This window comes from Dipodomys ordii, unplaced genomic scaffold (genome assembly GCF_000151885.1).
Source record: "Dipodomys ordii isolate 6190 unplaced genomic scaffold, Dord_2.0 Scaffold165, whole genome shotgun sequence".
NCBI lineage: Eukaryota > Metazoa > Chordata > Mammalia > Rodentia > Heteromyidae > Dipodomys > Dipodomys ordii.
In genome coordinates, this window is record NW_012267381.1 from 931512 (window position 1) to 953093 (window position 21582).

Below are 21582 nucleotides of genomic sequence, written 5' to 3' on the forward strand. Positions count from 1 at the left end.
CTGGGCAGCAGAGCCTGGTATGTCTCTATAGAAAAATAATAGAGAGTGGGCTGGGAAGGTGGCTCAGCGGTAGAATGCATGCCTTGCAAGCATGAGGCCCTGGGTTCGATTCCTCAGCACCACATAAACAGAAAAAGCTGGAAGTGGCTCTGTGGCTCAAGTGGTAGAGCGCTAGCCTTGAGCTGAAGAGCTGAGGGTCAGCGCCCAGACCCAGAGTTCAGGCCCCATAACCGGCAAAAAAAGAAAAAGAATAGAGACAGAATCCATGGTATTTATATATGGTAACCAGCTGAGTCCAGAAGAACATCTGTACAAAAAGAAAGCAAGGGCCAGGCACTGGTGGCTTATGCCTATAATCCTAGCTACTTAGGAGTCTGAGATCTGAGGATCACAGGTTGAAGCCAGCCTGGGTAGGAAAGCCCATGAGACTCTTATCTCTAATTAAGCACCCCAAAAAAAGACAGAAGTAGAGCTGTCGATCAAATAGTAGAATGCTTTGAGCACAAAAAGCTCAGGGACAATGTCCAGGTCCTGAGTTCAGACCCCAGGACTAGAGAGAGAAAAAGAGACAGACACAGAGACAGAGAAACACAGAGACAAGGAGAGTGAACACAAGGGTTTCTTGCCTTAGTCTTACTCTTACCCAGAACCCCCCTGGGCAGCTACATTTTCTCATGGGAGACACAAAAAGGGTGAACAGCAATTTAATTCAAGTGGGTAATAACTGAACCCAAAGGATCACCCCCAAAGCCTATTGATTATTCCTGTCCCTTCTTGTTATTCTGTTTTACAATCCTGGTGACTTCAAAATGTCCTGAACACAAAGGAAGGGTTTTGCTGCTCTTAGACTATTCTTGAAGCAAGAGAAAGTTGAGCCTGCTTTGTATTACAACAGCACTCCATGTCGAACATACTTTATATTTATTTAATAAGTAAAGGCTATTTACATCCTACCCCGAAGGCTATTTATACAAGCTGCCCTCAATTCCCTATGGCGGTTTTTATGTGTGAGACTCTATTTGAACGTGGACTTTGGGGACCACACTCTGAAGATGCTCATTTGTACACACAGGCCTCTGCTCAACCTTGCTGTGTTGTCCCTGTTTGATTGTCGAGGTTCACTGCCTTAATCATGCTCTTTCATGATCTCATAGGACTAAATTTATTTCCAATGTAATAAACACACAATCTTCCTCTGGCACCAGACTGATACTCTTCTTTGCCCCTTCCTTCTTATTCAGAAAGTCCTGCCCTGATTTGCACCCTGTCACAAGACCCACTCAGCCTGCCCTCACTGTCGCCTGGTAAAAGCTCACTTCCAACACATCCATCAGCGTGCAGCCTCAAGGCTCCAGGGAGGGAGAGGGGCGGACAAGTGTGAACCAATTTCCTGGGCCCAGGAAAAGAACCATCAGGCCAGGATGGGAAAAATGACTTCAAGTCTTTTCTGTCCCTCACTACTTGAGTCTGACTTACAGTAAGCTCAGTTGGTATGTTACCTTACCGTTTCAGACTCAATATTCATCCTCAGTTTCTAGTTCTTAAATTCCTGGGGGATTGCATCCCACCTTTAACCATCAAAATGTCATTAAGTGGGGCTGGGAAGGTGCTCAGTGGTAAAGTGCTTGCCTTGCATGAATGAGGCCCTGGGTTTGATTCCCCAGCACCACATAAGCAGAAAAAAGCCAGATGTGGTGCTGTGGCTCAAGTGGTAGCCTTGAGCTGAAGAACTGAGGGACAGTGCCTAAGCCCAGAGTTCAGGCCCCAGGATGGAAAAAAAAATGTCATTAAGTGTGACCCCATTCTCTCCCTTCTCTCCCCATTTTGAGTCTTTCTCTGAATGCTCTGTGTGGAGGTAGGGAGGTGGGGGAGGGTATGTGTGTGTGTGTGTGTGTGTGTGTGTGTGTGTGTGCGCGCGCGCACACGCGCGAGCGCGCGCGCTCCAGTCCTGGGACTTAAACTGAGGACCTGAACTCTATTGCTGAGCTTTTTTACTTGCTCAAGGCTAGAACTCTATCACTTGAGCCATAGCTCCACTTCTTTTGGGGGGGGAGGGGGGTATTTATTTATTTATTTATTTAGTGGTTAATTAGACTTAAGAGTCTTGTGGACTTTCCTGCTTGGACTAGCTTCCAACAGCAGTCCTCAGATCTCAACCTCCTGAGTAGCTAGGATTACAAGAGTGATGGGGCTGGGAAGGTGGCTCAGTGGTAGAGCGCTTGCCTAGCAAGCCTGAGGCCCTGGGTTCGATTCCTCAGCACCATATAAGCAAAAAAGAAAAAAGCCGGAAGTGGCGCTGTGGCTCAAGTGGTAGAGTGCTAGTCTTGAGTTGAAGAGCCAAGGGACAGTGCCCAGGCCCAGAGTTCAGGCCCCACAACCGGACCCCCCCCCAAAAAAAAGAATGAGCCACCAACAAGTAGAATGAAAAACTTTTTAAATATTTTAAGCATTTATTTTGAGAATTAGAGCTGCTCTTCTTCTCCCAAAGGAATAGCACTCTGTTGCTATCTCTACCACCATGTGACATTTCAACTTGGGAACATATGCAGAAGAAATGAAACCTGTAATCTTCAATACTGTAAGAGGAAAAGATAATTTTAAAATCAACTTTAAATTTGAAATTTTAATTATTATTTCATCATTTCTACTGTTATTTTATATTTGCTATTAAAGCTTTACAATCTGAAAAATCATTGTCCCCATTAAGACTAGATGAGTTTCAACTGATGCTTTTGACAATTATAACTTATAGACGAATACTGTGATTTTACCTACTCGGGAGACTGAGATATGAAGACCTTGGTTTGAAGCCAGCCAAGCAGAAAAGTCTATGAGGCTCTTATCTCCAATTAACTACCAAAAAGCTGGAAGGGGTAGTGTGGCTCAAGTCATAGAGAGACAACCTTGATGGGGGAAAAAAAAAAAAAAACAGAAAACAAGCCAAGACTGTAAGGACCTGAGTTCAAGCCCTAGTACCAGCACCAACACAGAAAGAATTTATAGAAGAAAGCAAGAGTCCATGTGGGAACTGACCTACCTCTCTGTTCATTTATTTGGAATGGAGGAAACCCAATAGGATTTTTCACTGGGGACTTTGGCTTCATTTTCAACAGTGGGTAGTTAACATTCACTAGTTAGCTGCATAAACGTGATGGAATATAACCAGGTATTGTGGTGCAGGCCTTATAGTCTCAGTACTGTAACACAGGCAGAGGCAAAAGAATTGTGAGTTCAAGGCTAGCCAAGGATATAGAATGAGGTCCTGTCTAAAACAATAAGCAAAAACAGAAAAATAAAATAACACCACAAGATAAACTAAACCAAAAGAAGGGAAGTAGCTGAATGGATAACTAACTATAAACATCAACATTCACAGAATGGTTATTATGCTCTGTGTATACAGTGCTGTTATGAATACTATATACATATATTATTTAACCTTCCAAAATGCAGATACTATTATTTATGAATGACAGCCCTGAGATGCAGATAAATGAGCCACAAGGGTCACACCATGGTTATACGCAAGAGCCCAGATTCACTGCTAGAGAACTGGTCTCCAGAGTTTGCAATACCACACTTTAGTGCCAAAACGAGTTGTTACAACTTCGCTCATCTTCCCCAGATGGCATAGTGGGTTTTCAGGAAAGGGGACAGATGAGAATGGATAAAGACAAAAGACACACAAGTGACATGTATAAAACTGCTCAGTGAGACATACAGGAAAAGATCTTTTGTGTGTCTGGCCTGGACAAAGCCACCCACTTCTACTGGAAGTTTCTACACCCTTGATGATGATGACTGACTGAAAGGAAGGGTGATAGAACCAGGAATCAGAGAAAGACATACTCAGAAAGCAGGTGCGCAGTCCCATGCATTTCAGGAAAGTTAGTCGGCCATGCTACTTAAGGCTCAAGAAGTAATGGATGGATGATGGTAGAATTAACTTGGTTTTAGCATTCACCCAGTAAAGCATCTCTGGTCTAACAAGTCCCAGTTCCCGACTGCCTGGGGAAGGCGCTGAATTCCAGGCCTGGCTAGGGGTGACGAAGATTGACCCACTCATCTTAGCAAGCACCTGTTATGATGAGACAATATTGGTGTTGAAAGTCTTAGCTTGGAGCATCTTTCCTGCATTTCTTGGTGCTGGACATCAGAAGCTAAATTTCATCGCCCTCAGTGAACAGATTTCTCAGTCCACTAAAGCAAACAAACTATCTGTGTTGGATAGTTTGTGGAAGAAATTCTGGCCCAGGCTCCCTGCTGTCTTCTTAGGACCAAAATCTAGGACTGTGACTTTCCTAGCCCAATGACAGTGTTAGACATCATAATTAAAATTTGCCCACATTCTCTTTTTCTGAGAATAGAGAATTCGCCTCATGCTCAGAAATGACCTAATGTTTCATCTTTGACATTTCAGAATAATTTTCAAGGATTTCTATTAAGTCACAGAATGGAAAGGGAAAAAGAGGACAATCAATTCATTACATACTATCCTTTTTCTGTTCCTTTATCTCAGGGTGGTCTGTGTTTTTTTTAATGTACAGAGGAACAATAATTATTTGTTTGAAGGCTGTTATCAAGACTCTAAATCTAAATACATAATTTGTCATCCCAGAGGTTAATGATCTGTCTACTTGTAGATTTATAGAGACATCTACATAGAAAACTGACACCAAACAGAGTTTTTGTGTTTTTTTTAAAGAGTCTAGTTTGTCTTACACTGCACCCAATAATTCAAAGCTATTCAGAGTATTTTCCTGAGTCAGGAACCTGTGAAATGAAAATGTCACACTGTCAGCAAGAACGATGAACAAGATCAATACAAATTGCAACAGTTGGCGAGGTGCTGGGGACATTCATTTAGCATTCCATGTCTGCAAAAAAAGACCACATTTTCATAGAACTTTCCAGTATTTTATTGGGGGAGATCTTGTGATTTTGTTACAGGGTGCGTAGCCCAGCTAGCACCAGGACCTAAAGCCATAAGATTCTACTTAAAGGGGGCTTTAAGACCAGGCTTCTGATAGTTCTTTATATTGAGTTTCCTTTTTTTTTTTTTTGGTTGAGTATGTGAGGCAATGTATAAAACTGTTGAATGCCTGAATAATTTTCAATGCATCAAGATGCAAGGCTGGTTTGAGAGACCCTGACATTGAAAGAATCATGATTTGCCCATGCGTACATTTATATTGACTTCTCTACAGAAAACACAGACAAGGAGGAGACATTTTTTGAGATCTATCTGTCTTGTGTTGTAGTCAACAATTCAGAATATTAAAACCAAAATCAAAGCCGGGCATTGATGGCTCATACCTGTAATCCTACCTACTTAGCAGGCTGAGATCTGAGGATCACAGTTCAAAGCCAATCTGGGAGAATAAAGTCTGAGAGACTCTTCAATTAAATACCAACAAGCAGTGGCTCAAGTGGTAGAGTTCTAGCCTTGAGCACAAAAGCTCAAAGACAGTGCCCAGGCCCTGAGTTCAACCTGAATTCAAGCTCTAGGACTAGCGCACACACACTCGTGCACACACAGGCACACACCCACACACCCCCACATACACCCTGAGATCTGAAGCCTGGCAACAATGGCTCACATCTGCATTCTTAGCCACATGGGATGCCAAGATATGAATATTGAGAGTCAAAGCCAGCCCAGGGAGACAAATCTGAAAGACTCTTGTCTCCAATTGACCAGTAAAAACTAGAAGTAGGATATGGCTCAGGTGGTAAAGCCAAGGGAGAGCCAAAGACCCTGAGTCTGGAATAAGGGAAAGAAAAAACACAAAACCCCAAGTCTGATTTAGTCAGTAGTCATTCCCCCCACACTAAATTTCCTTTTCATTGTCAAGTCCATGATGAACATAAGGAATAGTTTCCCTACCCATCCCCAAAGCAGTTCAAATAACAAGTGGAAAAAAACAAAACATGAATTCTTTTTTCTCTTCTTTTCAAATGTAGCTTTTAACATGTCCTGTTTATTGATCATAAGGTTACTTAAGGGTCAGAAATGTATTATTTTCTTTTTTTTAATAATGTGCTGCCAAAAAAGACTCATGGAAATGCATACTTTACATAATGTTCTACAAAATAGACTCAGAAGCTTTGCTGTTACATCTAAGCTGATTCTCCCCGCCCATCAAAATCTCACTGGCCAAAGGGCATGTTGAGAATGGGAGGAGGCTGCAGTATTACTGCTCAGGGATTCCCCACATTTGCATCATTTTTTTTCCCTGCCTGGCAAAGATGACCTACTTGGCCCTTCTCCTTTTCTGTTTTCCCATAGAGTGCTTATGAGGAGGAGTCTTTAACTGAACCAAGATACCCAAAGCTTTCTTCAGCTAAGTGTGATGCTAGACTTCCAGCAATTGATCAAACATCCGTCAAGCAGAAACATAAAAATTCCATGACCCCAAAGAAACCAGAGAAGGCAGGACCCAGCAAACCCTCTCCAGGTCAGTGGCTGGTTTATTTCATTTCATCTCATCCAAAATTCCCATCATAAAACCTAGATTGCTAGTGGAACACTGGTGGTTCATGCCTATATTCCTAGCTATACTCAGGAGGCTGAGATCTGAGGATCAAGATTTGAAGCTAGCTTGGGCTGACAAATCTGAAAGACTTTTGTCTTTGAACAGCAAAAAGCTGGATATGGAGTTTATGGCTCCATCCTGGAGTGAAAAAAGCCAAGTGAGAGCACAAATCCTTGAGTTCATGCCCCAATGCTCACACACACACACACACACACACACACACACACACACCATATTAGTGGTATCCCAAATGGCTTACTCCAGGTTTTGGTTGAAAGGCTAATGGTCCTATGCAATTGGTAAAATTAAGTTCAGAGCAGAGTGTAACAAGTCAAAGAGGCATCAATTAATGTGAAGCAACTCTCTCCCACTGACCACATTCTCTTCCCAATCACCAGCTTTGTGTGGCTACTCCCCAGAGTTTCTGCCTCTTTATCTTCCTTGCCCTTCCTTGCGGGGAGGAAGGGGGAGAATGAAGGCATTTGGCCCCAGGTATCAATTTTTATGACTCAAGCAAGAGAAAGCTTTCAAAAGCAGCTGAATGGCATAATTGACTAGCCAAGAAGAAGAGTAATAAAGTCCTCTAGTCCTTGGTTTGTCCTCTCTGGGAATAAAGGGATTTGATAAATCCACCCTTTTGTGCAATTTGGTAAATAATTCACTCTTTAACTGGCCTTTGAAGTGAAGACCATCTTCCACTTGGGGGCAAGACTGACTTTCTAGACTGCAGAAGGAACCTAAACTCTATGGGAAAGCTCGTCATCAAAGCCAATGTGTGTATCTTGAATCCTCTGGGAACTGGATACACGAGTTGGGGTGACTAGTCAGAAAGGTCTGCCTTCTGGGAAGGGATCCAAGCTAACTGCTGAAGAATTGGTAAATAGCTTTCAATTCATTAAAATCCCAATCACAGCTATTTCCTAATCCTAAATAGCTCCTGTCACACAACCACCCATCCAGTTTAAGTCTGAATGCATTTGTACAGAATGTCAGCTTTCACTCCGATTAGCCACCTACACTGATTGCTTTAATGAAGTCAAACCCAAATAGAGTTCGAAAATGATGTCCACTAAGGCAAAGCCCCAGCTCTTGCTCCTTATTTAAGCAGGGAAAGTAGTGTCCAAGTTCATTTCTCATTGTAAGATTTGTAGAAGGAATTAGGGTTTTAATTCAAGTGGAATAGAGCAAATGTGGTCATTCTACAACTATTTCAAAACCAACCTTGTAATTTATTAAGCAGAAGATGTTTTTCAATTGCAAGTCTAAATACTGCCAATTCCATTCATTTAATATAATTTTTAGTCTGCTTGCTAAAACCTGGTAGCTGTTTGCTCTGTCATCTGTGGAGAAAAATCATTAAAATGATCCATCGAATTGAGGTCCACTCAATGGTTTAGTTTGTCTGATTAATACAGATGTTTTTCAGACTGAGAAAAGTCTATATGGAACTTACCACACTGACAAAAAGGAGAGGATAATTAGTTCACTTTCCATTCTATAAGACAACAAATGTGAAGAATTACCAGGCTGGGGGAAAAAAATTGAGGTTTAGGCAGAAGAGCCAGATAGGCAGAAATCAAATGAGGGATGTGACGTGTAGTAAACTCATTTACAAACAGCCAGCTTTATCATCAAATTGTGCCTCTAATCTATATTCAAGCCCTATGCAACTGACTGTCCAGCTAGCATAGTCCTGGGTGGGGATATCTGAGCTGCAAAACTGAATTGAAGAGGGTCATAGAGGTAGGGGTATAGCAATCCCAGTTGCAAACAGCTAGGTGTGGTGACATATGCCTGTAATCCCAGATACTCAAGAGATGAAGGTAGAAAAATCATGAGTCAGAGAAAGCAGTGAGACCCTATTCACAAACTTAACAAACAAACTTAAAAGCAAAAAGAGTGCTTGTTTAGCATGCATAAAACTTTGGATTCAATCCCAATTGTGCTTGCACACACACACACACACACACACAATTTTTTTTAAAGAAGCTAACTAAAAGCAAAGCACTAGGTTGCTGTGATCCACCCTTTAGCCTGTGTAGACTCGCCTTCTTGGTCCCTGACTAACGTAGCCAAATAAGCCTAGAGACATGGCAAAAGTTCAAGCTGCGTCTGTTCCGGAGAAGCTGAAATGGGGGTTGGTGACAATGCATGATTCAGATAAATAACCTGCTGTTACAAAAAAAAAAAAAGAGGATTTGGTTCCTGAGTTATCTGGACACTGATCTAATTCACTAGCTCAGTTTCCTGCTTTTCTTCATCTTCATAGAGAAACATTTTCCTACAGCATTTTTTGGGGTGATCCAAAGTTTGATAGTCTATCACCAAAACTTTGTTTCATGCTTGACCCAAGTGAAACTGAAGCACAGAACATCTGCCTGATAGGCTAGCCTACCTTCCCCCACTGTGCTACAAAACACCATAGCTGGGGGGTGTAGCTGCACTTGCTGGAAACGCACGTGACAATAATCCATGTCATAAAATGAGATTTTGCTACTAAGTGGACTGCCACCCAGAACCTGGAAACAGCCAGGCGCCGGCCGCTCACACCTATAATTCTAGCTACATAGGAGACTACCGAGAATTGTGGTTCAAAGCTAGCCCAGGGAGAAAAAAATCACTGAGAAATCTCCAATTAACCAGCAAAAAAAAAAAAAAAAGCAGAAGTAGAGATGTGGTAAGCACCAGCCATCAGAAAAAAAAAAGTGGAGCCAGAAATCAGGGCCCTGAGTTCAAGCCCCAATATTAGTACAAAGGGGAAATAATAATAAATAGAATAAAATATAAAAATAAATAGACCTCTCTGTGCTCTCACAAATAGATTCACAACTGAGAAGACATCAGATTCTCACCATTCCTTACACTCCATTAAAGGAGATCCCATTTAAGTTCAAGTGGATGCATTCTGTATCAAGTTGATATGAGTCACTCCTGGAGGAGTTGAATCACAGTGTTCCTCCTCCTTCTCTCTTGTGGTGGGGGTCCGGGTAAAGGTACCAAGTTTATGGACAAATGCTTTGAAATCAAAATGCTTTCTTCAATTAGCATCTGAACCCTTTTTTTGTTTGCTGTATATCCTATGGCAAGGAATTTCTCTTTGCCTTAGTTTTGTCACCTATAAAATGAAGAGAGGGAATAAAAACAACCTCCCTTCAGGGATTGCAGTGAAGACTCTATGATTAAAATGTATGTATGTCCAGCCCTGACCCTGTAACCATGTATTCAATTATAGCATTATCATTCTAGCACTTGAGAGCAGCATTTGGTAAGGATCGTGGATTACAACAGTGTGCCTTTCTTGATTTAAGGCTATGCTCTCCCGAACCAGGTGTTCACACTTTGTAATCCTAGTGACTCAAAATGAGATCTGAGGATACTGGTTTGCAGCTAGCCAGGGCAGGAAAGTCCATTCATCTCTTATCACCAATTAACCAGCAAGAAACCAGAAGTGGCGGTGTGGCTCAAGTGGTAGAGCTCCAGCCTTGAGAGAAGAAGTAAAGTGAGAGCAAAAGGCCCCAAGTTGAAGCCCCAGTAGCTGCCCTCTCCAAAAAACTGTTATCCTCCCTCTCCTTTTCTTTTCCCCTTGACAGTAATCAGAGATGGAATTTTAAGATTTCTATCGTAGATCTAAGTATAGATATTTTTACCACACTTGTGAGTTTCCAAAACCAAGCCGGAGATACATTTTGTCTCTAAGAAGATATGGAAAATGCAGGCAGTGTATCAAGACCCAGCTGGGACTGATGTTCCATTGACTCCTAAATCTTCCTTCACTGGCAAGGTGTGGGATGGTGAGTGAGTCTAGCAGAACAGCACATATTTCTGAATTCTGCACGGATGGGTGAATTGCAGCGTTGTGAAAAGGCCTAGCAAAGTGCAGAGGTACTGGGAAGGTTGAGGGGCTGTGGTAGCCCCCCAGTCCTCCCAGTTTTCCACCTTTCCCACTCCCAGCCTGGTAGAACCATGTCCTGTATTTGTGGGGTTCTAGCACCTGGAACCCTGAGGTGCTCTCTACCCCAGGATCAGACAGACACGTGGGAAACCAAATGTGGGTTTCTCCTGTTCGCTTCTCACCTGCAGCTTGGGCAGAGTCCCTACTAGTTATGTTCTGGGAAAACGGATCTGGATGAAGTCCTGGGAGCCTGCTTCCAAAATCTTGCCCTTTAAAGCAAAGCCAAGCGTTCCGAAATTATCCTCACTTATTATTGGGTTCCACGTTAGTCATTATCAGATTGGGATGGGTGGGAGGAGTCAGGCCTGTTGGGCCTCCTGGCAGCTTATTGTGAAGATGCCTTCTTGTGAAACTCAAGCAAAAGCCCTGAATTCAGCCTTGAGGAGACAGAAATCTAAAATAACTGTGGTCTCTCTTGGATTGGGGAAACATTTATTTAAAGAGCATCCTGAAAGAGGAATTTGAGGGCAAATCTTAAATCTTTATAATTTGCCTTGCAAATAAATTCTAGTGAAGATTTTTCTCCCTCACAAAGGCCAAGCAAGATGAATGGGGTTTCCTAGCAAGTTCAGTTGGTACTCAACAACTTTCCAAGATATCTGTCCAAGAGAGAAAAAAAATGAAAACAAGATAGATGAATACTCCCGTTTTTATAGAGAAAAATCATAATTCTTTAGTTTAAAAAAATAGGTTTTTGGGTTTTTTTTACTAATGCTTTTGAGACAGAGGGGGCTTTGGTGGGAGTGGAGTGGGGGATCCCAGAGCCCAGATTGCAAAGTCCTGGCTTATAATCCTGGCTCTATTATTTTACAGTCTCAAAATAAAAGCTGGTAACTTCTTTTGAGCTCCAATTCCTCATTAGTAAAGACCCTGGGTATCAGCTGGAGCTTAGGCACAGGTAATTCCCAGGTCCTGCTGGCTTGTTCCCAACGTCACCTGATGCTCCAGGGCTGGCAACTCTATAAGAAAACCACTTGAAGTGGTGCTGTAGCTCAAGTTGTAGAGCGCTTGCCTTGAGCTAAAGAGCTCAAGGACAGCGTCTGGGCCCAGAGTTCAAGCCCCATGACTGACCAAAAAAAAAGAAAACCACTTGGCCAAAGAAACTTTAGTTTGCAGCTTAGTTATTTTTTTAAATATCCTTTAAATATTTCTTCATTGATGAAATTATCCATTTCCTTATTATCTATAGAGAAGCTCAGTGCAGTCAACTGTTCCCCTCCCTTTCCTCTCCCCCACCCCCACTTTCCTATGCACCTTTGTCCTAGGGTGTTGGGGTTTCTCCCTTCATTTACTTCATGCTTCTCTGCTTGGGCCCCAGGGATGCAGAAATAAAACTCCAGGACACCAATGGGGAAAATAGTGTGATGCACACCACGACCAAAGTAAATGCTAAGAGCTGTGAGAGCAGTGGGCAAGGTGAAAATCCTGACAGCCAGGGACTTAGCCCAGGAGCAGAGAGAGGGAGTAGAGAAGGGGAAGAAGAAAGAGAGGGAGGGAGGTGGAAAAAGGAAGAGTGGGAGGAGGGGGGAAGATGAGAGAGGAGAAGGGAGAGAGGAAAGAAGTGCCCCAGTAAGAGATGCTTGATGTGCAAAGGCCTGTAGGAAAAAGACAGACAGATGGACAGATGTTAAGAACCTACAAAAAGGGGCTGGGAAGGTGGCTCAATGGTAGAGCGCTTGCCTTGCATGCCTGAGGTCCTGGGTTCGATTCCTCAGCACCACATAAGCAAAAAGAAAAAAGCTGGAAGTGGCGCTGTGGCTCAAGTGGTAGAGCGCTAGCCTTGAGCTGAAGAGCTGAGGGACAGTGCCCAGGCCCAGAGTTCAGGCCCCACAACCGGACCCAAAAAAAACAAAAACAAACAAGTCTATGGCCTTGTGCTCGGAACATCTCCAGACAAGTGGCAGAGGCATCATCTGACAGCTTGTTAGAGCTGCAGAACCTGATGTGCATGTGTGGGTCTACTGGTTTATGGTCAGCTACAAGTAGGAAGTATAAAATAGAAAGTGGAGGCCCTACCAGTAGACAAGGACTAGGTTCCCAAGGGCCTTGAAAGTCTGTGGAAGGTATCAGTCATCTCTAGAGGTCTATGCAGGAAAGTGATACAATTCAAATGGTGTGTGTGTGTGTGTGTGTGTGTGTGTGTATCCATATGCTGGTATTGGGGCTTGAACACGAGACCTGAATGCTGTCCCTGAGCTCTACAACTTGAGCCACAGCTCCACTTCTAATATTTTTCTGGTTAATTGGAGATAAAAGTCCCATGGATTTTCCTGCCCAGGCTGGTTTCAAATTGTGATCCTCAGATATCAGCCTCCTGAGTAGCTAGGATTATAGGCATGAGCCACCAGCACCCAGCCAGGCATTTTTAACTCTGATTCTGGCTACAGCCTGGAGAAGGGGCTGACTGAGAGGGTACAGACAGCCAGACACAAAGGAGGCCAGATGAGGGGCATTTGAAGCGAGCTCCACGTGAATGGCAAGGGCTTGACCTGGAGGAAAGGCAGAGTGTACAGGGAAGAGGGGATGACCTTGAGAGAGACCTAAGGACATAGGCCTGGAAGAACTTGATGACTGGGATGTTAGGGTTGGGATAAAGCAGGAATAGGAGAGAATTTAGGGATTTGGCCTAGGAAATGAGGCCAGTGAACGTTGCATTTGCCAAGACTGAGAAAGCAATAGGAAAGTGGCCTCACTTTGTGATGTGGTCTATGCAGTAGTCTGGACAGCTAGGTAGAAATACTAGGGAGCCATTGGGTTCAGAAGATCACTCCCCACTGCTGGTTGGAGCCCAGGTGCCTTAGGGAGCAAGACAGGGCTGAAACTATAAAAAATCCCCTCCTCTAAGAATGGATGAAGGGGCTGGAAAGGTGGCTCAGTGGTAGAGCACTTGCTTTGCATGCATGAGGCCCTGGATTCGATTCCTCAGCACCACAACCACATAAGCAAAAAGAAAAAAGCCAGAAGTGGCGCTGTGGCTGAAATGGTAGAGTGCTAGCCTTGAGCTGAAGAGCTGAGGGACAGCGCCCAGGCCCAGAGTTCAGGCCCCACGACCGGACCCCAAAAAAAAATGGGTGGAATTGGAAGAGATTTGACCAGGAACCTTTAAAGATAAGAACAATTAAGTGAATAATGGGAGGAGACAATGTATACAGAAAAATTATCTGAGAAGTAGGGACTACTCTCAAAGACATTTAAGAAAGAAAGAGTGGCTCATATTTAGTTGGACTCGTATTTAACAGGACCTTGCAGGGCTACTCCGGTAGACTGAGACTACTGATTTTAATTATTTATGTTAGAATCAGAACTGATTTCTACTGCAGCATTTCCCAACAATGGTACAAATCTCCAGAGAGGTACCTCACTGAAATTCAAATTCCAGCTTCTTTCTAACCCAGAGTTTCTGTGTTAATCAACATCACACCACTATAACAAAATACCTGAGACGATTAACTTATAAAAAGAAAAGGCAAAAAAAAAAAAAGGCTTGCCAGGTGCCAGTGGCTCACACAAGTAATCCTAGCTATTCAGGAGGCAGAGACCTGAGGATCAAGGTTTGAAGCCAGCCTCGCCAGGAAAGTCCATGAGACTCTTATCTCCAATTAACTGGCAAAAAGCCAGAAGTGGAACAGCCACTCAAGAGGTAAAGTGCTAGCCTTGAGCAAAAAAACTCAGGGATAGGACTCAGGCCCTGAGTTTAAGCCTCAGAACTGGCACAAAAACAACAACAGTGGTGTTTCCGTTTAAGATCATATATACCCACTGCTTTTGGACCTGTGGTAAAGCAATATCTCATGGCACTGATGCAAAAGCTTTAATGTGTATTCATACACACACATACACACACACACACACACACACACACACACACACACACATACACAAAAAACACAGGTTCTGATTTAGGTGGGCTGAGGTTGTGTCATTGTGTCATTGCCAGGGGAAGTTCATGCATGCTAGAGAAAACACCTGTCTCATTTTGCAGACGAGGAAACAGGTTCTAAGAAGGTAGGCCGTTGACTCAAGGTGCCCCATTTGGTTAGTGGCAGGTACCAGTTGAGTAGCTCTGAATCCTGACTCCACAGACGCCTGTACTCTGCCTCTAGTCTCTAGTGAGGTTGGCTTAGTGAATACGTGATTCATTTCCCTTGGATACCCTTCTTGTCCACCTGTCTTTCCCACCTTGGTTCCTCCTCTTTCCACAATCCCACCAAGCTCTCTCTGCCTTTTTTTTCTTTTCTCTCTCTCCCAATCTTCCCTTCCATAACAACAACAAAAAAGGCTAGATTAGGGGCATGACCCACAATCTCCTACTGGGGGCAGCTGGAAGATGTGGGGGGAGAGCCTGCCGGAAGGGAGACCCCGCAGGCTGCCATCTGCTGCCGCCAGAGCAACTCGTTACCCTGGCTGTGGGAGATGAGAAAAGATGGAACCTTCCCCACAGCCACCTCAGGATGTTCTTGGGAACTTGCTGGGGGATGAACTTCCCTACATCTGCCAGGGCAAACCAGAGACCGTCTTCCTGGGAAAGGCGTCCAAAGCCATGCCATTGCCCATGATGCCCTTCTCAGTGATTCAAAGCCTAAACAAGGTGTCCTAGAACACCTGGTGTCCCCACTCTTCCCACCCCTAAAGAACAATTTTTCCAGTTTTGATTCGTTCATAGCCTTTATTTTTTTAATGTCCTTTCCCCTGTGAGTGCTGCAACCTGATTGCTCTTTTTCTTTTGTGCAGGTGACAGCAGCGAGCACCCCCTGTTCTGTGTTGAATATACCCCTTACTGTTCTGTGTTCGCTTTCTCCCCTGTCCTGAAGCCCAATACGAATTACTGCTGCCTGCTCCTACCTCTAGTGCCACCTTCCCCTCCAGCGGCTCAGGGCCCTTCTACTTCCCTCCCGCCTGTCATCTTTCCCAGCTTTCCAAGACCCACCACTTCCACTCCCTCCACCACCCCAGGTCCCCTAAAGGGGTCACCAGCAGCCCTCTGCTACTTTCCTGTCTCTTGCCCAAATCCATCTGAGACCCCTGTGCTGTGCCTGCCTGGCCCCAGAAGGCCCAGTAAAATTTACCTCATGTGGTAAGTCATCCCCAGCAAGGCACACAGCACAGAGGCTTCCAGAAGGCAAGTGGACAGGAGAGGGGGCCAGGAATTCATACCAGGAGGTGTGGTGTGCGGGGAACAGGAAGACAGACGGGACGGCGCTGCCACCTCCCTTAAGTTCAGCTTCTTGTAGTGCCAAAGGAATGAACAACCAATAAAATCCCATTGTCTCCACAGACTCCTTTGATTTCTTACCTCCTGTGTCTGACACTCTTTGGAACATCACCACCAGAAAGCTAATGTTTGTGTGTGGAGGGTGGCACGCAATGTTTGTGTGTGTAGAGCAGGTGACTCTAAAAGTACATAGCCATCCAGAGCCATCCCAAGGAGGGACAAATGAAAGGGCTCAGTTGATGTTTATGTTCCCTTTCCTGCCTACTTATTAGGCATTTGCATTTCCTAACACCAAAAAATCCCAGCTCCTGAGTTCCAAAATAAAACCTATTTATGGTCCATAATTAAACTTTAATTAAGATCTCCTCTGGGGATGTGTGACACCACACATTTCTAGCGTGCTCCAATAGAAAATAGACGTGACCTATTATTTGTGACTGAACAGAAAGCTGCCTATTACACCAAGGCAACAGTGGCTCTTGCAATTAAGCTGTAATTTTTCCCACCATCCAAAAAGAGCAGTGAGCTTTCCAAACAAGCATCTCCGCAGACAGAATCTCAGCCCCTCCCAGGAGCCAAGGAACCCAGTCCAAGAGGACAGAGGGGGTAAAGGCTCAGGAATTGTACTTTCCTCCTTTTCTTGCTTTTCTCATTTTATTTTCAAGAACTGCATCTACGTATAACAAATGTGAACAATTGAATAGACTTGGTCCTGAGTTGTCAGGGCCTTGTATAAATATGGGACTTCTACCTTTTCTCTCCCACCTCCACTTTCCTGGCCAAATAAAGAACTATTCTCTTAGCAATCATTGTTTCCCAACATTATCAAGAGAACTGAGGCACATGTCTTTTTTTTTTTTAATCAAAACAGCTGTTTAGTTTCTTAGTTCCTGATGTGTCACCTTGCTCAGATACAGGAAGGGGATATGGGTTATTTAGAGCCAATCACAGACATCCCCACATCTACTGACAAATAGGATAGTGAAGTTACCTAGCAGTGAAGCTGTGAACATAAACCCTCATATTTCATTTCCCAGTACAGATGACTTAGATTTCCCATAAGATTCATGCACTGTGCCATGGTAAGGTCCTATCTTAGAATGGCCCCAAAGTTCTGACATTTGATTCACTGTTCATGCAGATATGGTGATTAGGAATGTGGTATCTGCAGCTCTTAACTTCCTGTACACAAACTATGTCATCATGGTCGCTTTCTTTGTGACCTGTAAAGGGAAAATGGAGAGCAAAGAACAAACCAAAAACATAACAAAGTGAAGAAGTCCTCCAGCACAACCAAATTGGTTCATAATCTTTAAGGTCGTGACCAAAATGTCTTACTCATCTTGCAAACCCTCAAATTATTGCATAGCAAAGGCACACAGGTATTTGTTGAACAAATTATTAGAAAAAGAGTTGCTATTTGCCTTTTGGATTTTATCAAAGAAGACTTGGGGGAGAGAATCAACAAAAACTTATGGGAATGAAGGCTGCAGAATAAATTATTGTCAACCTGGGAAGGCGGCCTAACTGAGTCTCTGGTTAAATTCACCTTCTCTGCTGGGGGTGGTGACAGACCTCCCATTGCTGGTGGTATTCAGATTCTTGAACTCAGGGCCTGGGCACTGTCCCTGAGCTGCTTTTGCTCAAAGCTAGCACTCTACCACTTTTGAACCATAGCTCCACTTTGTTTTCTGTTGGTTAACTGGAGATAAGAGTCTCACAGACTTGCCTGCCCAGGCTGGCTTTAAGCCAGGATCCTTAGATCTCAGCCTCCTGAATAGCTAGAATTACAGGTATAAGCCACCAGTGCCCTACTAGTATCCTTTATAACAGAAGAAGCATCTACCATTTTTAGCGGTTACTTGAGACACTTGAATTAGACCATTGATGTTTATTGTTGCTATATTTTATAGTAACTTAACATAGTAGGGGTAGACCCATTTTACAGCTACAAAAACTGAGATATGCATTGTGAAAGGTCCGGAAGTCCTGACTCTGCTAACGATGACATTTCCACCTCTAGACCTGGCAGAGCCCTCTAAGGAGTTCAGCTTTGTTACTTTAATTTTGGAAAATCATTAAGAAATCTGATGCTTTCCATGAAGAAAAAATGTTTTGAACACAACCACAAAAATAACCTTTGAAGCCACCTTGGGTGTTTTGTTTAACAAAGGTTTTGTTCTACTTTTGAAGTTCTCTCATGGCTTGAGATTAATGTATCTTCTTGAACCCTATTAAGCAAATATCACTAGCCCTGCCTAACAATGTGAGGCCAGATACAGGCTGGCTAAGAGGTGATATTTGGCCTCAAGGAGCTTCCGGTCTACTTATACAATAGGTGATGTTTTAATATTTAAATGCAAACAAAACGCTGAAAGTAAGCGTTCTGGAAAAGACAGAATTAAAGCAGACTTAGTGAACATAAAATCAGACCTTGAAGGGCCCGCTGGCTGCTGTGGTGTGGGAAAGACAAGCCCTAGGAAGGAAGGTAACCCACCCTATGGGTGTGTGCATGGAGTTGGAGTAAGATGGGGGGGGGGAACTGTGGCAATATGAAGTTCTACAAATGAGAGTGTGGAAGGAATTTGAATAATCTGCTCAGATCATTTTTGGGAATCAAAGTAAACTAAGTTAGAATCTTTGGGCCAGGTTCTAACTTACTGGATTCAGCCTGAGGCCTAACCCTGTTCCTGGCTCCCTCCTCCTGTCAGCTGGGCAGTGGGAAGCAGTTGTTTCTAAGAGCTAACAGATGAGACCTTGGTGATACAGGAGAAACTTCTAGCTTCAAGGAATGCAATGTTTATGCTGAGAAAATGTTATCCCTCCTGTCCATGGTGGCAGATCCCTGATCTCTCTCTCGCCCTCTCTCCCTCCCTTCTTCTCCCTCCCTCCCTCCCTCTCTCTCTCTCTCTCTCTCATCTCCTCCCTCCTCTCTCATTCTCCTCCTTTCTTTCACTCTTAAAAAGTGAAATCACATCTCACCTTGTGCACTCCAAAGAATAGATACTGAGTTCCCACAGAATTTTCTCTCTGTCTTCCTCTCTCTGGCTATACCCACAACCTCCCTGGGCTCTAACAAGTTGTCCTAAGCTGACCCAACACCACGAGGGGTTCTCCTAGTAAGTTGCCTGTGGAGTGCACTGCCCTGTCTTGAAACACAGAATCCTCTGCCTGCTCCCCCACCCCAACACACACACACACACACACACACACACACTCACTCACTCCACCCTGCCCAGGGTCTGTCAGGAGTAAGCAAGCCTAGTCACTGGATTAAACTAAGCTTCATAGGCTGCCAAAGGGAACTTTCATCCTTTTCCCAAGACTGGATGGAAAGTATTCATGCAACCACAACCTACACTCAGGAATATAAATACTGTTGTCCCCTACATGCCAAGAAAAGCTGTGTATACACACACACACACACACACACAGCAGCCAGGGGGCCGACCCAGCTCTATCCCCATGCTGCCTGTTGGCTATGTCTATTTGTGAAACTTCTAAGCTTTCTAAAAGAGGATGAGCCAAGAAAATTCTCTCGGGGGATTTCGTGCAGATGTTGACGATTTAGCTGCCTTGTGAACCCAACAACTTGTCAAGATGCATGGAAAATGCTTTACCCCCACCTTCATAGGCACTGGCACTAAACACACATGAAGACAAAACTTGATGTCATTCAGACCTAGCTCTAAATGTGAGTTTTGAGGAGGTATGAATTGGGGTTCAGTCCATCGTACTCTAGCTACTGTCTTCCACAGTGGTGGGTGACAAATATGCAAGAGAAAAGAAAAGGCGCATGGTCCCAGATGCTTGGCACCTTCCTGTAACAGCATACTTGTCACTAATTAACAACCTGAGGACATAAATATGTTGATACAAAATATGTCATTTCAAACCTGGGTGACTTCTCCAATAGCTGAATCATTGTGTGTCCCCAGAGCTGCCTTTTCTTTTTCTTCTTTTTTTTCTTCTTCTTTTTTTTTTTTGCCAGTAATAGGGCTTGAACTCAGGCCTCATGCTCTATCTTAGTTCTTTCATTCTTGGCTGGCACTGTACCATTTGAGCCATACCTCCATTTCTGGATTCTGGGTCAAGATATGTGTGTCTGATTTGTCTTGCTCAGGCTGCTTCAAACCAGGAATTTCAGATCTCAGCCTCCCGAGTAGCACCCAGCTCCAAGAGCCTTCTTGACCGTGGAAGCAAGAAACTTTTTAGTAAAAGACCCTTATATCCGCTGCATAGTGCTATTTATGGTGAAAAATCATCTGATAGATAGTAGTATTAGTTCCATGTAATAAATGAGGAAAATGAGGCTTGGAGAGGCAAAGCCATTTGCCACACTCACTTGGTTACAAGAGAGCATAACCAGTTTTCAAATCCAGCTCTTCTCTGACCTCGTGGGTCTATTGTCTTAATTTCTTTCCTTTCCCCTAGCTAAGTCTTTAAAGCATCCTTTTATACAGAAGTGTTTTCCTATTTTTTTAAATTAGTTATTGAAAGCATTTGCACCTTTCAGTGACACAGACACCAAAGATTTTATCAAGGAAGAGGAGACCAAATCTGGGGAGACTGACAGTCAGCCCAGAAATGTACAGCCCAAGACCATCTGGGGAGAGAAGCAGACAGAAATTGCAGCTGCCGACAAAGGTGCCAGCTCTCCTGGGAGCAGGTAAGAACTTATGGTTGCGTTTTCCTCAGAGACAGGGTGGGGAGAGGCTGACTTTTATTGTTACCTCGTGAATTCTTTCTGATTTTTAGATGGTTATGCTTTTATATAATGGAGAATTATCTTAAACCAGAACACACAGGTTTTCAATGCGGACTGTTGGTTTTAATTTTCTCCAACAGAGGCTTGGTAGGAAAGGGGATGAGGGGAGCAGATCTTTTGTCTTTCTCTCGCATGACCACCCATGAGCATGGCTCTGAATGGTTTTGCATGGACTCAGGGGGAGGAGAAGCAGCCTGCAGCTCTGGGGAGGTCCCACCTGGCTGCAGTCCCTGATCACCTGCCGGGAGAGGAGGATGGAGGAATGTGGGTGGCAAACTGCTCAACTCCCCACAGAGCTCTTCTGCCCTGTGATCCAGGACAATCACACCAGCAAGATCTTTAAATGTGTTAAGAAATAACATCAAAATGAAGAGCACTGGCTTTGGTGGAGCCTCCTCCTTTCCCCGTTTCAGTCCCGAGCATGCATCTGGAAGCCCACGTCACACAGCTCTGCTGACCCTGTCACCCTCTCCTGTGGTGGCAGGAAGAGAAGGAGAGCAGAACCTCGGGAGTCCTCTCAGGACTCAAGGAAAGTGACACATCACAGTCAGCCTTGCCCTTTAGACAAGTGACCCAGCTTCATCCTTTGTTGCTACCAAATGTGTCTGATATTCTGGTGGACACCGGCAGGAAAACGTGGGAGTATTTGGATGGCTTAGAATTAAGAGACAACTAGAGCCCACATGAACCTGTTAGCAACCACGTGTCCTCAGGATTCCCTGTGATGGAATGCTTCCTGGAGGAAAGGACATGTGGCTTAGGGCAGATCTTACTTCTAAAACTTTTCCCCCTTCTCCATAAGGACTCCAGCTTCCTTATTTTAGAATAAAGGATGATGACATCTAACCTGCTGTATGTTAAAGCTAACTTAAGTGAAATAATATACAGGCCAGCACATAGTAGGTCCACATAAAAGGGCACTGAACTATTTTGATAGTTTCTCCATGTTGCCTCCCCAACTGACATCAATGAACTCTCAGATACTATTTAAAAGGTGAGGCCAGGCACCCGTGACTCATACTTGTAAATCCTAGCTAATCAAGAGGCTGAGATCTGAGGGTCACAGTTCAAAGCCAGTCCTGGCAGCCAAATCCAACTAACCAGCTAAAAGCCA

At 43.9% G+C, this 21582-nt stretch overlaps 1 protein-coding gene across 2 annotated transcripts in view; it reads left to right on the forward strand.

Annotated features, from left to right (window-relative positions):
* March10 (membrane-associated ring finger (C3HC4) 10, E3 ubiquitin protein ligase) overlaps window positions 1-21582 on the forward strand; it is an 84334-nt gene that overhangs the window by 25707 nt on the left and 37045 nt on the right. The window contains exons 3-4 of one of the 2 annotated variants that reach the window (XM_013033265.1): window positions 6290-6458; window positions 20217-20369. In XM_013033265.1, coding sequence (XP_012888719.1) covers window positions 6290-6458; window positions 20217-20369 — 322 coding nt within the window. Of the gene's footprint in view, window positions 1-6289; window positions 6459-15219; window positions 15567-20216; window positions 20370-21582 lie in introns of those variants that run through there. The other variant, XM_013033266.1, reaches the window with a different exon arrangement.